Source organism: Pipra filicauda, unplaced genomic scaffold (assembly GCF_003945595.2).
Source record: "Pipra filicauda isolate LSUMZ 115617 unplaced genomic scaffold, ASM394559v2 scaffold57_size4234018_pilon, whole genome shotgun sequence".
In the NCBI taxonomy this organism is placed as follows: domain Eukaryota; kingdom Metazoa; phylum Chordata; class Aves; order Passeriformes; family Pipridae; genus Pipra; species Pipra filicauda.
The window spans coordinates 2,151,272-2,166,461 of NW_024104731.1; the positions used below are offsets into that span (position 1 = coordinate 2,151,272).

A 15,190-nucleotide genomic window follows, 5' to 3' on the forward strand; every position below is an offset into this window, starting at 1 on the left:
CCCTTCTGGTACAGGGCTGCACTGGGAGCCTTTCAGTTAAGAGGAGGATGAAGAGACAGGAATGTGCTCAGCTCACTCTAGTCTTATGCTGAAAATTGGCTTTGAGGGGAAACGTATTAACTCATTTGCAAGGTTAAATTGTTTGTAGTTTTGAGTAATGACATGTGTGTACCATCATTGGCTCAACTAGCCAGTATGTAGTATGTGTTCAGTATACAATATGCAGTCAAGTAAGACTTCTCAGGTTGAAGAATTTAAAGTTATATGACCTGTTTTTTTTGGCAGTGAGATTTGAACTTGAGAAAAGGTTTTTGGTTTATTTGGTTCAAAGCAAGATGATGTTTTCAGTTTACTAAGGTTAGTTAGAAAGGGCTTGGGTCATTCTTATATTCTATGTGAAGATTTTGAGCACCCTAGAACATCAAAATGACTCTGTATATGTAGAATAGCCAATTAAACTGAGTGGTTTATGTCTAAACTATTTGGAAAATGAGTTTGAACTTGATCATGAACTTAGACAACACTCAAAGAGTAGACACATACCATGTAGATTATATGCAGATTCCTTAATGTCTTATGAAAGATGCTCAATTACCATATTTCTGTGTGGGAAAGCCATTCTAAGAAGGAAAAAAAAAACAAACCCAAAACATTAAAATATAGGGGAAACAGAAATTAACTGAAATTCTTTTAAAATATACACTGACATTTCAAGTTCCCGTTGCTATAGGAAGGTCCCATTGCTGTGGGTTCCTGGATATAGAAGAAAATATTTTCCTCTGCCTGTTTGGTTTTGTCTAAAGAAAATAAGTAAAACAAACCAAACATCAGTAAGCTTACAAAGGTTTCAGCTTAACACCATTTATACCGAACAGCTAGGCCACTGATGTGATTTTTCTCCCAACCTGATTTGTTCATGCAAACTTTCCACGTACAAATAGAGCTCATTGACATTAATAAGAGCAGATCTCACATATGTCCTTTCTTATATCCAGCTGCACTCCTGGACTCATGAAGCATCTGAATGCTCTTATAATGACATTGTCTCAGATTGTATCTTGCTTAGTAATATATTAGTTCCTTTTTCATGAAAGATGGCTTTGATATTATAACTTATATAGTTTATCAGGGAGGTGGTATTTTTTTCCTGGTTGATTACTGCTTCATAACCTAAATGTACATATTCTTAATAATAAGGCATCTTCTATTGTGGAAGAGAAATATCTAAGAGAGCAGCAAGTGCATTCTCTGGTACTCACAATTAAAACTACTGTGTCTTTGTTACAGAAAGATTATGGTTTAACAATTTTTCTTGTAGGCAAACAAGAAGAAGAACAGGATTTCAAAAATCACTTACCTAGACAAGATTTTAATATTTAACAGACTTCTACTGAAAAATTTATGTCCAGGGATTTTATCAAGCCATTCATTGTAACTCAAAAGGTGTGGTTATACTAAGCCATACATGCCTCTCATAGAAATGTATTAAGCTACAGGGCTTCCAGACAGCCATCCTTTATTAACTTTTGTACTATTTAGGCTTGTCATTTAGATAACTTAATGCAGTGTTAAGGGCAAAATCTGTAAGATCTACAAGGGCTTTGTAATTTCTAATTTCTAGTACAATTTTTTGGGAACATATGAACTACATATTGTAATAGAAAAAATAATACAGATAAAACCAAAAGTCTTTGGATAGAGTTGTTACTTATTTTCATTTAATTTTCATTTTATAGATACCAAATAATTAGTATTTACTCACACTAAATGAGACACAACTAAAATAAAAACAAAGTCAGCTTTCTGCATATTGATTGAAAAAGAGAAAGGAAAATGTTAGAGCAAGAAGTGGGAGGTTCAACTTTGTGAGTGTTCCTCTGCGCGGGTTTAGGTTAGGGCTTATCATTTGATGAAGAGTAAATGTTTTTGCAAAATAACTGAATTTTTAAAAATATAAGTAATCTCTATATATTAATGCCTTGGCTATGCTGGGCTAAATGTGTCTAATCTTTAACACATATAGTATGTGGATGGACCATACATTAATACCCGTGTGACAGGACTCTTGGCATAAGCAGAAATCAGTTACATCAGAAGCTGAGCCTGGGACTAATGTTTAAAGGCCCCAGGTAATATGGAAAATAGGGAACACATAGACTGGAACTCTTGCTATCGTCTGGTTATCTCTAAATGTATATTTATGAGGAAGAGCTAGATCTTCATAAACTCACTGATGATTTCACTCAGTACCCCTGAAGCAATGTCTGGAGGCAGAGGTAAGACTGGAAATTCCACGGAAGAAGTACATTTAGCAAAATGTTATTAGCTTTCAGAAGAATATTTCTTTCTCCTTTAGCAGGATAGCCATGCTTTTATCTATAATACAGTCAAGATGTTAACATGCATGGCAAAGAAGTTTTGATATGAATTTCCCATTTTTAAAATTCCTTTCAAGAATCAAGAAGCATAGTTAATAGATTTACAGCAGACCTAAGTATTACGTAGAAAATATAAATGAATTAGGGCTTCAAAATAATTTTATGAGGTCACTTTAACAGTGTTTTTATGAAAGAAAAGGCTATTTTATACACTAGAATATTTCTGCAACGCATAAGAGACAAAGTGTTCAGAGTGTCTTTTTGAAAATAAAGCCTTTGTATTCTGAATATTTCCTTTTTAAAATGAAAATGAGACTTGATTTTTTTCTTTTCATATAGCATATGCAAGTCTATATATTAGGAGAAAACAAGTGAAAAAAGAATATTTTTTTTTATGGTACATATATCCCTCCAAGGGACTATATTTTACTTTTCTAAAGACTTGTTAGTTACCTTTCACCACCTCACCGGTGTAGTTCTAAAGGAATCGGTTGAGTAATGTCAAAGTAGGATCTGAAGTAATGGAAATAAAAAAATATTGTTTGTGGTCTGTACTAAAAGAGCAGAGCTACTTTGCTCTAGTGTTGTTTTCGTTATGAAATTTGATAGAAAACTAAACATTTGTTTCCTGCATACAGTATTATAAAAATATTTTGTAGCATATAGTAACAAAATATTTTTCATGTAACATGTAGTAACAATGGTGAGGAAAAAAAGAGAAGTTTAATTATGCAAAATGTGTGGGCATAATTTACAGTTGAAAGTATCTACATGAAAGAGAATGTTTTATTAAAATACGAGTCATTCCCCAATTCTACGGACAGCAGCATTAATTTAGTCCTTTTATTTAAAACTGTTTTTCAAACCTTTCTTTCTACTATGTATCTGCCATGTAGGTTAAATTCTGATTCTATAAAATATTTATTTATTTTGTCAAAACCCTACACATTCCCAATACTAGAATTCTTCCTGATATTTAACCAGTAGACAAAGCAAAATTAATATGCTTTTTATTCTAAATATATTTTCTAGATTTGTTTTTCATTTAACCTTCCTTGAAATGTCATCTACTGTACAGCGAATGCAGAGTGCCATTGCTTTAGGTATTTTAATGAAGTGATTAGAATAAATACTAATTTGTGTTAGAAAAGTAAAGAGATACATTCCTTAAGACAGAATGGTTCCTTTAGATTATAATGAAAATTCATTCCATATTCAAATGCTTTCCCTTATGAATATCCCCTTAGAAATACAATACAATTTGCCTTTTCATTTAATTTACTGTAAGTAACTTTGTAGGGATAGTTAAAAACTCTGAATCGATGATGCTTTACACTGCACATAATTTTGTGCACACATAGACACGCACAAACTTGTCTCCTTCCTCAATGTTTTTCATATTCCATGTACTCTGTTGTTGGAGCCTTAACTTTTCTTGGAAGCCCTTTGCAAGTCCATCTGGAAGAGGTTATGAATCAGATAGGATTATCAGAAATCTTTACAGTTTTACTGTGTCTTTGTCTGTCCTTTCTTTCACCTTTCCTTTACTGCACTATCTTGTCTGTCTGATTCTCACAGGAGACATGGATTACAACTGGTTGGACCATACGTCTTGGCATAGCAGTGAGGCCTCCCCAATGTCTTTGGTGAGACATGTGGAGCCTTACCATTTAGTTTCCTTTATCATTTCACATTTCCTTAGTTTTATTTACACCTTTGCATGTTTTCTTTTTTGTATCCTTTTTTTATCCCACACCTATAGGGGACAGTCAAAAGGGAAAAAGAAAAACTAGTGAGCAGGCAGTTTTGTCGGATTCTAACACCTTATCCGAGAGGCAAAAGAAAATGGTGTGCTTTGGTGGCCACTCTTTGGAAGAGGACTTGGAATGGTCTGAGCCTCAGATAAAAGACTCTGGGGTAGATACGTGTAGTAGCACAACTCTAAACGAGGAACATAGCCATAGTGAGAAGGTACTGAGATTTTGGAGCCTGCATTTTAACCTGCTCATTTGGTCTTTGTTTGCTCTCTGTCACTCATTAAAATAGTGCATAAAATAAAAGATAGGGTGTTTCTGGAGATATTATAGCATTTCTTAAGGTGCAGAAAAGAAAAACAAATGAAAAGTCTTTGCATGTTTGCAGCTTTTACTGTTTGGCAGCCTAAGAAAAAAAATTGAGAGGCATAAAGGAATGTTGTTCTTATCGTTGCAAAATAGCATATCATGGTATTACCTTAAAGCATAAAGTAATTAACAATAAGGATTCTACCAATTGGCTTATTTGATTTATTATGTTCAAACTCCTGGGGCTGAAATTAAATTAATAGTTTAAAGCCCAGGTGAAAAAGGGAGAAAATTGGGTCTCTCTGCACAGAAAAGTTGTTTTTCTTTTTTCCCTTTCACTGTCATGGTTGTTCATTTGTTTTGTTGCCATGAGATTTTTGTGCAGTATTGTGCAGAATTAAAAGCTTTGCCATCTGCTTTGGTATATTTTATTTTTGCTTTCTGTTTGGTGGAGATTATGATAAATCTTTTTAGAGTTATTAGTTGTAATGGGAGCAGATTTATCTGTGCCTGCTAATTTTGCATGAAATAGAGCATGAAATAGTGTTTTTCTGTGAAAAAGTACTATGATTACACAGAAAAGAATCTTAAAAAATTATTAATTATGCCAATATACAAGTATAACTGTGCCCATATGTAGTAACGGAATAATAATGTTCACTGTAGCTGTGCTTCACATGTGAAGTGATTATTCCAAGAAAGAAACAGAATGTTTAACTGAAGTAATGACTATACCTTTTAGTGTATGTTGTAATTTTCTAAAATATGACTACTGAGAATGTAAGACACTAAATATGTTTGTCGGTCAGATAAAAATTGACACAATTGTAATAGTGGAAAAAGAAGAAATTTTTTACATCAAAGTTTTGGTTCGAGTTAAACTTCTTTTCCAGTATTACTCTTATACTAGACTTATACAGTTGTTTTTCTCAGAACTCATGCGTGATTGTCATTGTGTGTAGATAACTATACAGAGTTATATCTGTCAAATCAAGATGCAAAGATCATTCTAAATATTCACAAATTGGATTTAGTAAAATAGATAATGTTATTAAATATTAGACATACATTGTAATGAACTATATGTTCAAATAAATATTTTGCAGCACAGTTTTATGTCATCCTATTGCATTAAATATTGCTGTAATCATAATACTTTCATGGCATTTTAAAAATATATCAGGAAATGAAAAGTATTACTGAAATATTTTTCATTAAAATCCTATTCACTGTATTTTCCATTAACACCATATGATAGCATCCAGTAACTTGGCAACCATCCAAAGATGGAGATCGTCTCATTGGTCGGATTTTGTTAAATAAGCGACTAAAAGATGGAAGTGTGCCTAGAGATTCAGGAGCAATGCTTGGATTGAAGGTTGGTAATGAATAACTTTGGAACTAACTACTCTCTTGGTTAAACTAACTACCTTTGTAATAAAAATATTCTCATATTATATAGCATATGCATGAAAATAGCAATAATATCTTGTCATTCTCAACATTTAAAGATAGACATTTTATATTCAATTACCTAGAGCAGTTTTACTGGGTCCTTGGCAGGCTCAAAAAATTGTATTTTTCTGAAAGACTAGACGTGTTTTCACAAGTATTCTGAAAATGTGTTCTTAGCAAAATACTAATTGCATCCTTGCTAGGCAAGCCAAGTCCTGTCTTTGCTCTTCAGTATTGAGCATTGCACCATGGTACAATGCCTATTCCCCAAAAGAGAGGAGAAAAGTGAAAAATAAATTATCGCTCTTGAAGACTAGGGGGACACCTGCAAATTAATGACATTTCAATACAGATCAGAGTCTGCCAATGTAACAGCCTCTTTCTGGATTTTCTGATTGTTTGATTTGCCACATTTTAAAAACACAAACCAGAAAGTTATTTAATATTTATTGATTTTTATAATGAAATAATGTATTCACCTCTTTTTCCTATATTCACCTCTTTTTCATGATGCAGTGCTCTTTAAACGTTATGAAGTTATTTCTAGCTCACATTTTGATCTCAGTTTTGTGTGATACTAGTATTTGCAGTTCCAGAAATACTAGTACAAGAATGAGAATGAATTATACAGAGTGAAATAAACAAATATATATTTATTTTGATTCCACATCCCTGTTGTGAGAAATTATTAAGAAGTTTTAATTTTCCGTTCTCTATTTAGCACAACTCTTACTTCACTTTGGATATGCAGATTAGGCTATAGTCATATCCTATTAATAGGGATTAAATCAGTCTAGTTACTTATAACATATACTAACATGCTTTGGAAATATTTGAATTTTTTATTTCATTGACAGATATTTTTGTTTGAAGTCAGTGGACAAGCCAGTTGGACATCAAATTTTGTGTTTATTTTTGTCTTAATATCAGAAAATGCAAGAGAAGCAACTAACAGTGCCATTAAGAAACACTTTTTGTTTAAACATTTATATTAAAATTTCTGAAGTCTTGTATTATTAAGATGAATTCTTTACTGAGATTCATTAGTTGTTCAGATTTAAGAGTACACTGCTTTTTAATCTCAATAAACATCTGAAAAGAGTGATCAGCAGTTATTCCTGACCTCGACTTTCAAATATTTACATATTGAAAGTAAACTAAACTGAATTTAATATTACAAATTTTAAATCACAATGTGAAGACTGTTCAGAAACTTTAAGAATTTGAAAATTATGCAGTTATGACCGATTCTGAAGTGAATCTCCTGATTCTAAGATGAAAAGGTTAAACCTCCTGAAGTTTCCCATAGAGAAATATTCAGAATGACAAGTATTTTCATCTGACTTGCCCAACCAAAGGGAATTTCAATTATTGAGACGTTTGATGCTTAGTGTGAACATTGTGAGTTCTGTTATATTAATATAACTTTTTCCAGTTAAAAAAATATTGAAGTAAGCAGTCTATTGACCAACACCTTACAATGCTTTGGGTGGCAATTTATAATACAATAAAATACTATGCATGTATTTGCTAAAATTTAAAAGCTTTAGCATTCTGTATTTGCATTGTTTTTAAATTGTACTAATCTCCAAATTAGTAGCTTGTCGTAGCCACAATTCTGTTGTTTTTTCTAAGTGCATCTGCCTTATCTGAGCTACATAAAACCTAAGGAAAAAACTGAATTATTCTTTCTGTTGCCAGAACATTTAAGTAATTTAAAGTAATTTTCATTCTATGAAAATATTTCCTCTTTGAAACAGGTAGTAGGAGGAAAGATGACTGAATCAGGTCGACTCTGCGCATTTATCACCAAAGTTAAAAAAGGAAGCTTAGCTGATACAGTGGGGCATCTTAGACCAGGTATGTATCTACTACAGATCTATACTGCTGATTTGCTTTTCTGAAGGTGATAACAAGTAAGCAAGTTTAATTAGGTATGAAATTATGTTAAATAGGTCTGATGAAATACTGCAGAATTCAACTTGACATTCAATTACTAGACCATTGCTTTTGTGAAATATATATATATATATTCTCATGTTGTTTAAAAACTATTTTAAAAATTTTGCTCATGATAATATTCCATTGATATCCTGCCCAGTCAGTGTGTGATGTATATTTTATTTAGAGCAAACCAAGCTATTACAAATGTCTGAGCAGAACGAGCTTGGCTAGGAAGCTGCTTCTGTCCCAACATGCAAACCATGGATTGCTAGATTGGAGAATGTTCAAGAAATATTAACTATTATCATAAAAACTATCTGAACCTTAAACTTGTAGAAGTAAATGGATCTTTAAAACAGTAAGTTGATGAGATATGCTGTTCTAAAGATGTGAATTTTCTGAAGAGCCACAGCTGTCAAAGTGAGTCCAAACTGTATGTTACTCAAAAGGGGTCCTACTGACAATATTATTGTTTCAACAAACTTTACATATATAAAGCATAAACCTTTAATACCCAGAATTTTCCTGCGTGAAGGAGTTCAAACTTGTTCTACAATACAAGTTTCCCAATCCAGAAAAATGACAGTAGAATGGCTTAAATTGTCATTGTAAATGCATTCCATAACAAACTTCCTAAGCATAGTGTTATTACTGAAATTTCAGGTGATGAAGTGTTAGAATGGAATGGAAGGCTACTACAAGGAGCCACTTTTGAGGAGGTATATAACATCATTTTAGAATCCAAACCTGAGCCACAAGTGGAGCTTGTAGTTTCAAGACCAATAGGGTAAGTAATGTCATGATTTTTTGGTATTAAACATGATGAAAGTATTGCTAAATTTCCCTTTTAGGGCAGAGATATCAAACATTCATAAACACTATAAACAGTAAAACTTTTAGGCAGAATTCAGTAAACCAAGAGCATAGCTAGAGTGATAGATCATATCAGTGAGTAAAAAGAGCTGGTGTGAAATCCTGTATTCTCTGAGAGAGCCCCAGGCATTATCTGCTAGGTTCCCTTCTGTGGCTGTTCAGTTGGTGATCCAGCCTATATTGGCTCTTTAACTGTGGTTATACTTGTTGTAATTCTTGACTGTTCATTCTTATTTTTCTATTTTTTTATAATATATATATATAATTATAGGATCATATTTGGTCTGTGGACTGATTATGAACTCTATTTATTGGGAGTCAGCAATGTAGAATTTTCCACAAAATACAGTATGCTAATGTCATAATCCGTATGCTTCAGAAAGTCCTATATCCAAATTTGCATCATCTTCATCTATGGAATCTATTAAATTATTGCTTGTTATCTACTACAGAACATATCTGAATGAATAGCTAGGACTGTGTGGGACTTTTTCTTCGGTGCTTTACATTGACTATTTTTCTTATCCTTCAAACCTATCTCTCAATGTCTAAACTTAAATTTTTCTTGCATAGCAATAGTAGCTTTGTTATATTAGACTGTGAATACTTTCCCTTCTTCATCTGTTCTTTTTCTTCCAAGTTCCTACATGCTAAGGTCATATCCATCACTTTTTTACTCCATTGGAAGTTCTATATCTGATCACACAAGGGCTGTGAGGAGGGGAATGTTTATCACTGAATTTGAAGATACTTACAGTTGTTAAGAGTTTTCTTTTTTCCCCCCTCAATATTTATTGTGATGTACATGACACAACTGGACAGGGTACTAGGTAATCTCACCTAGGCTCCCTTTTCCATGTGAGGTTGGACTAGATGATCTTTCAAGATCACTTCTACCCTGGGCTGGAAGGATTCTATAATTATATTGTAATAAATATATTTATCCCTTTATTTGTACACGATGCACACAATTATCATACCTTTATATATGAAAGCATGGGTAACATAACAACTAAAAACTGAGAAGTACTAAAAAATCTAGAACCCTATAATATGAGAATGGAATTTCAGTGAGGATAATTTGTTATTGTTTCAGCTATAGTAGGAATTTAATATCTTTGACACATCAGGAACTTAACATGTAGGGACTTAATTTGGCATGACAATTTTAAACAAACTTGATAATAACAATAACTGTTTTATCTTGTCAGTGATATGAGAGATTATTTCCCACAAACATATGGAATTGCAACCCCTTTAGGGTAAAGCCTGTATCATCTGTCCTATCCTTAAAAACCTTTGCATAATTTGGGAGTTGTAGGTATAATAGTAATGCTAAGGGACAGACTACATTATTAGAAGAATACTGTTACAGAAAAAGAGATCTCAAATTCATAGAGGTGTAAATCTTTCATAATATCTCTCAAACAGAAGTTTGTAGGAAAATTTCAAGGAACCTTTCACTCATGTCTTGAAAATACTCAATTTTTTTAGCTTTCTGCATTCTCTTCATTGTGTGAAACCTCCTGCATTCTTTCCTGTGCTTTTATATTTGCTGTCTGTTGTTTACCTTCCTTATCATCATGTCTTCTGTTATGTTACCATGTGCTCCACTTGCTATCACTAGACCAGCTCCTCTGTAATTCCTTACACAAAGTGATGTGGGCTCTCAAGATGCCTTCTTCCACACTAATGGCTTGCCTCGTAGTCTGAAGAACTGAGAGATCAGTGATCAAGCAGTTGTTCAGTGTATTTGATTCCCAGCGTCTTTTTGCAGTAGGTGTAAAAGAGTCTCAGTGATGAATTCTTTGCACAAATTGGTAAGGTTTTAGAATCTGGTTAGGTGTGTGTAACTATTTGGAGTCTGATATTGACAACTTCAGAAATGTCTTCCATGAGGTTCGAGCTGGTGAACTGGAAAGACCATATTCGCTTCTCAGTTTAGAAGATTTCAGTTCATAATCGAATGGACAATAGAAATTAATACCCTGTGCTTGCCCAATGAAACATAACATCATATGTTTGTGTTCTGCCCGAGGAAATAAAGTATTTAAATAATAAATGTATTTAAAATCATTAAAAGTTTGTATTTGCCAGGTGTCAGAAGTGATATTTATTTCAATTAGAATAATTACTACCTGATTGAAGGATTTCATTTTGCATTGAGATATATCCTATTACTTACAGAGTCTGTTGGTGGTCTCATGGCAACACACTAAATCATGCCAGAAGTCTTCAGTTACTGGCAATTAACCTAGCTGAGAACCTGTTGTCACATCCCGATATTCTGAGTACAAAAAAAATTCCAGTAAAAGCAATTCTTAGTTCTCTTTATTATAGGCTGAGTGCTATGAAAACTGAAAATGACAAGATAAACTGAGAAAGGCAGACAAAATGGAAAGCTGTTTTACAAAAACGCAACAGCACAAAACATTCCATTTTGCCATGCTATTGACCCCTTTTTTCCATCTTAAATTGATGGCCAAGTTGCTGTTAGTGTGAGTCGGCTGTTCCTTATACACAAGAACTTACATATTTTTTGCTTTCTAATTCTCAGAAATCATTAATTTGAAGTGCATGTTGTTTTCATGGTTTCTACTATTTTTAATTTGGTAGAAATGGTGCACTGTGTTTTAATAATTATGCTATACAATCTGCTTGCAGTGAAATGGATCTTAAAATGCAAGATGTCTAAAACTACTTCTGCTTCTCCTACATCTGTTTATCTCAGTGAGAGTTCCTTGCGAGAAATACCATTCACACTACCATGAAATATTGGGATCTGTATGCTTTAGCAACAGTGTTCAAAGCTTTCAAGCTTATTGTTTCAGCTACCTATAGAAAACTCATATTCAATCTGTTCACAATGATATTTATATGTTTTCATGGTTTTATTTTCAAACTCATATGATAGAAATGCTTTTTTGAAATGACAAGTTAAGCTAAGGAATGGGTTTCTGATTAAAGTAATAGGGGAGTATTGGATCCCTTTATAAATTCTACACATATCAAATACGCAAAATTAAATCTTTGCTTCTTCAATAGCCCTTGTGAGTTCTGACAAATTTTGTTTACTAAAAACAGAGGTTTATCCTTGTCTGCAGTGGGCACTTAGAGCAGTTGCCTGCCTTCTGATTTGCTTGAATTATTGGATACTGTGCATCAACTCACTCAATCTGCTTAGTAAAGGTGTTTTTCTAGTGAGTCTAGAAAAATGTTTGGAAAAGGTATACTAAAGGTATACTGGAAAAGCTATACTAAAGGAAGTAGATAAGTTTTATTTATATATCATACAGACTCTTTTTTCCATTGTATGAGACAGTAGATAGAGATCACTGCAAGCATTTTTCATTGACCTTTGCGGGGAGTTCATCTTGACTGAGCACCAAACACTCACTCTCTCCTTTCCCCTCCACAGAAGGACTCCTCAAAGGGAGGAAATAAGATGGAAAAGAATAGAATAGTGAGAAATAAAACCAAAACTGAACCCACCTTACCCTTACCTCCCTTCTTCCTAGGCTCAAATTCACTCCTTTGTTCCTGATTTTTCTGCCTCCTCCTCCACCCAGCAGTGCAGAGGATGGGGAATGGGAGTTGCGGCCCAGTCCTCCTCCCCCTCCTTCTTCCTTGACCTTGGTGTCTGCAGGGATGTTTCTTTCATGGCTTTTTTTCTCAGTATTTTCTCTCACAGCTGCCACACAGCTGTTTTGCTCTTTCTTAAGTATGTTGTCACAGAAGCACAGCTACCGTGGCCAAGGAGCCACTGGGACTGGCTGTGCCCGGCACGGGGCAGCCGCCGCTGCCAGCGCAGGGCACCGGCACCCAGTGCTGAAACACACCACTGTGCTGAAACACACCACCTGATTTTAAATATTGTTGCTGCTGAAACTCTTCATCTTGCTTGGTTTTGCTCAAGTACCTCTGAAATTATTTATTAATCATATTGATAGTTTTTATTAGCATACAGTAACGCTTGCTCCTCAGAGGAAGAATATGTTCCTTGGCAGGGTGTGGGTGTGGTTGGGTGCTCATTCATTGCCGCTGAATGCTTTAAAATTACATGGCTGTGCACACAATTTAATACAGGTGTTGCAACACATCCTGTATATTCAAGTAAGCAATTCTGCCAAATGAACTTGTACATTTTATTTAGTAATGGAAAAAGTAAGATTACTCAAATTTGGGGTTCAAGGACAGTAAAGAAGGTACTAGGAAAGCCATTATTGGCAGTTGAGTATATTTGAGTGAGGGTTCAGTAATTTTCATTAATGTATAATGTCATCATAAGATTTACTACTCACAGTTTTACTCTATCATTAACTCTGAAATTGTTCTTTCATTTACTGAATTATTTTGTTTGTGACCGTGCAGCCTTTCTCCTGTGTTCACCAAACCAGGTGTTCTGTGGAATTTAATTTTACACTGAAATTATTTATACTGGGATAAGAGATGAATCATCCCAGTGGCTGAAGACAGCCACCAGATCATACACCTTTCCTGAGGCATTCCATATTGGATTGAGAAGTGTTATAGTGTAACTGAAATTTGAATATGCTTGTTAGATAAAGGATCAGCCTGTCTTAATTTTCCTGATTTCAGGGACATTCCCAGAATACCTGACAGCACACATGCACAGCTGGAGTCCAGTAAGTTTCAATTGTGGGGTAGGAAAATCTTCTCTCTCTTTTATGTAAGCACAAATAGATTGAAAAATGTCATCTGCAGTCAGTATAGCTCTTGTCTGTTTGTCTGTATTTGTCTCAATATGTCATCTTATTGTATTATCTATCTACCGTTGTTTAATAATAAGCTATCAAAAGTCAGGATATTTTGATTTAGGTTTGACAATTGGTCATAAGTTTACACTGGCTTTGACTGAAAAAAAAGCATAGTTCTAAGTAATATATAAGAACATTAGTAGCAATTTGTAATTTCCTGTTTTGTTGTTTTGCATTTCAAATGAATCTTATAAATTAAAAATGGGAAAGAAGTATTTCACGTAGGGAAGAATAACTTGTTCTTTGGCTTAAATCTGAGAAGATGGATTTCAGCCTGAAGTTATTTTTTATCATTGGTTTAGAACTCTATTATAATAAAAACCATGAATAAATGAAGTGGCATAATCTTGATTGTAATAATATGAAAAACTCATCCAATGACTTTTTACTCATCAGCCAACTATTAAAATTCATTTTATGTTTTGTGAGATGTGGATTGTCTTTTGTATTTATAAAAATACTTTACTTTTACTCTGTTTTATACGTCAAAACTTGTCCTCTGACTCTTTGCAGATCTTGTAGATTTGAAGCAAAATGCACATGAAACATTACATACATCTTAATATTTTTGTAAAAATCTAATTCAAATTTAGTCTGATTATATAAGATAATAAGTCAGAAGACTGACTTCCTTTGACCACAGTAAAGTGTTTATTATTTAGGAATTTTAGGCCTTCAACTTACTGACATAATTACAGTCAGAAATATCTGAATAAACTATTTTCCATTCTATGAATAAAAGCTTTTGATTGCATTTGAGCACTGAAAGACTGAGTATCATTATTTGGTAATTTTAAATAGATTTAAAAAAAGTGATATTTATGTTTGGTTATTTTTCTAAAATTTTTATTTAAAGAATGTTGTGAAAAATGCATAACTGCTACTATTTATAAAATATTTTTGTTTATAATTACAGGTTCAAGTTCATTCGAATCTCAAAAAATGGACCGACCTTCTATTTCAGTGACTTCTCCTATGAGTCCTGGCATGTTAAGGGATGTTCCACAGTTCTTGTCTGGACAACTTTCAGTATGTAAACATTTAATTGATATTAATGTGCTTTTTGCAGCATATACAACTCTAACTGTAGTGCAAGCTACCTCTAACAGAAATTTTTTGTTAAACTAGCTGAATTTTTTTGTTTAACGCTATATATCTCAGTGTAGGTGGGACCATAATGCCATAAGTGTATTCCCTTTTATTAGCTTTTGGAAATTTTATATAAGTTGAATTGGGTGTATACATGTATAATTGTCTGGTAAGCTAGACTGGTAGAGTCAAATTTTCAGAAAGGTCTAATTTTGGCCTCCAGTTATATTTGTACTGTTGAGTGTAAACATTTTTTCAACTATCACGCTTACATGTAGATTCAATAGATTTTATTACCTGTGTGCTTGGACATTAATATTGCTCATTTCTTATGCACTAACTTTCATATATGCCTTCCCCAAGTAACCCTTTGATATTTTACTAATGTTGTATTCTTTGTACCAGTGTTACTCACTTTTGTTCTACGCTCTCATTGACAACAAAGTTCATTACATGAATGTTTCCTTTTAAAGGGTAATTTTTTGTTCTAAACTGAAAAAGTTGGGTTTTGTACACCTTTCCATGTTATTTACAATTACAAAGTGTGATTTTTCAAAAGTGCTCAGTTGTGGTGCAGCTTACATTGAAAAGGAAAGATAAATGGAATGGA

At 33.4% G+C, this 15,190-nt stretch overlaps 1 protein-coding gene across 38 annotated transcripts in view; it reads left to right on the forward strand.

Moving 5' to 3' along the window:
* RIMS2 (regulating synaptic membrane exocytosis 2) overlaps nucleotides 1-15,190 on the forward strand; it is a 458,893-nt gene that overhangs the window by 236,568 nt on the left and 207,135 nt on the right. For 23 of the 38 annotated variants that reach the window (XM_039387618.1, XM_039387621.1, XM_039387643.1 and 20 more), the window contains 6 exons: nucleotides 3,957-4,024; nucleotides 5,700-5,819; nucleotides 7,657-7,756; nucleotides 8,504-8,627; nucleotides 13,313-13,359; nucleotides 14,408-14,520. In XM_039387618.1, the coding sequence (XP_039243552.1) occupies nucleotides 3,957-4,024; nucleotides 5,700-5,819; nucleotides 7,657-7,756; nucleotides 8,504-8,627; nucleotides 13,313-13,359; nucleotides 14,408-14,520 (572 nt within the window). Of the gene's footprint in view, nucleotides 1-3,956; nucleotides 4,025-4,140; nucleotides 4,350-5,699; nucleotides 5,820-7,656; nucleotides 7,757-8,503; nucleotides 8,628-13,312; nucleotides 13,360-14,407; nucleotides 14,521-15,190 lie in introns of all 38 variants that reach the window. The other 15 variants (XM_039387624.1, XM_039387615.1, XM_027717652.2 and 12 more) reach the window with 1 other exon arrangement.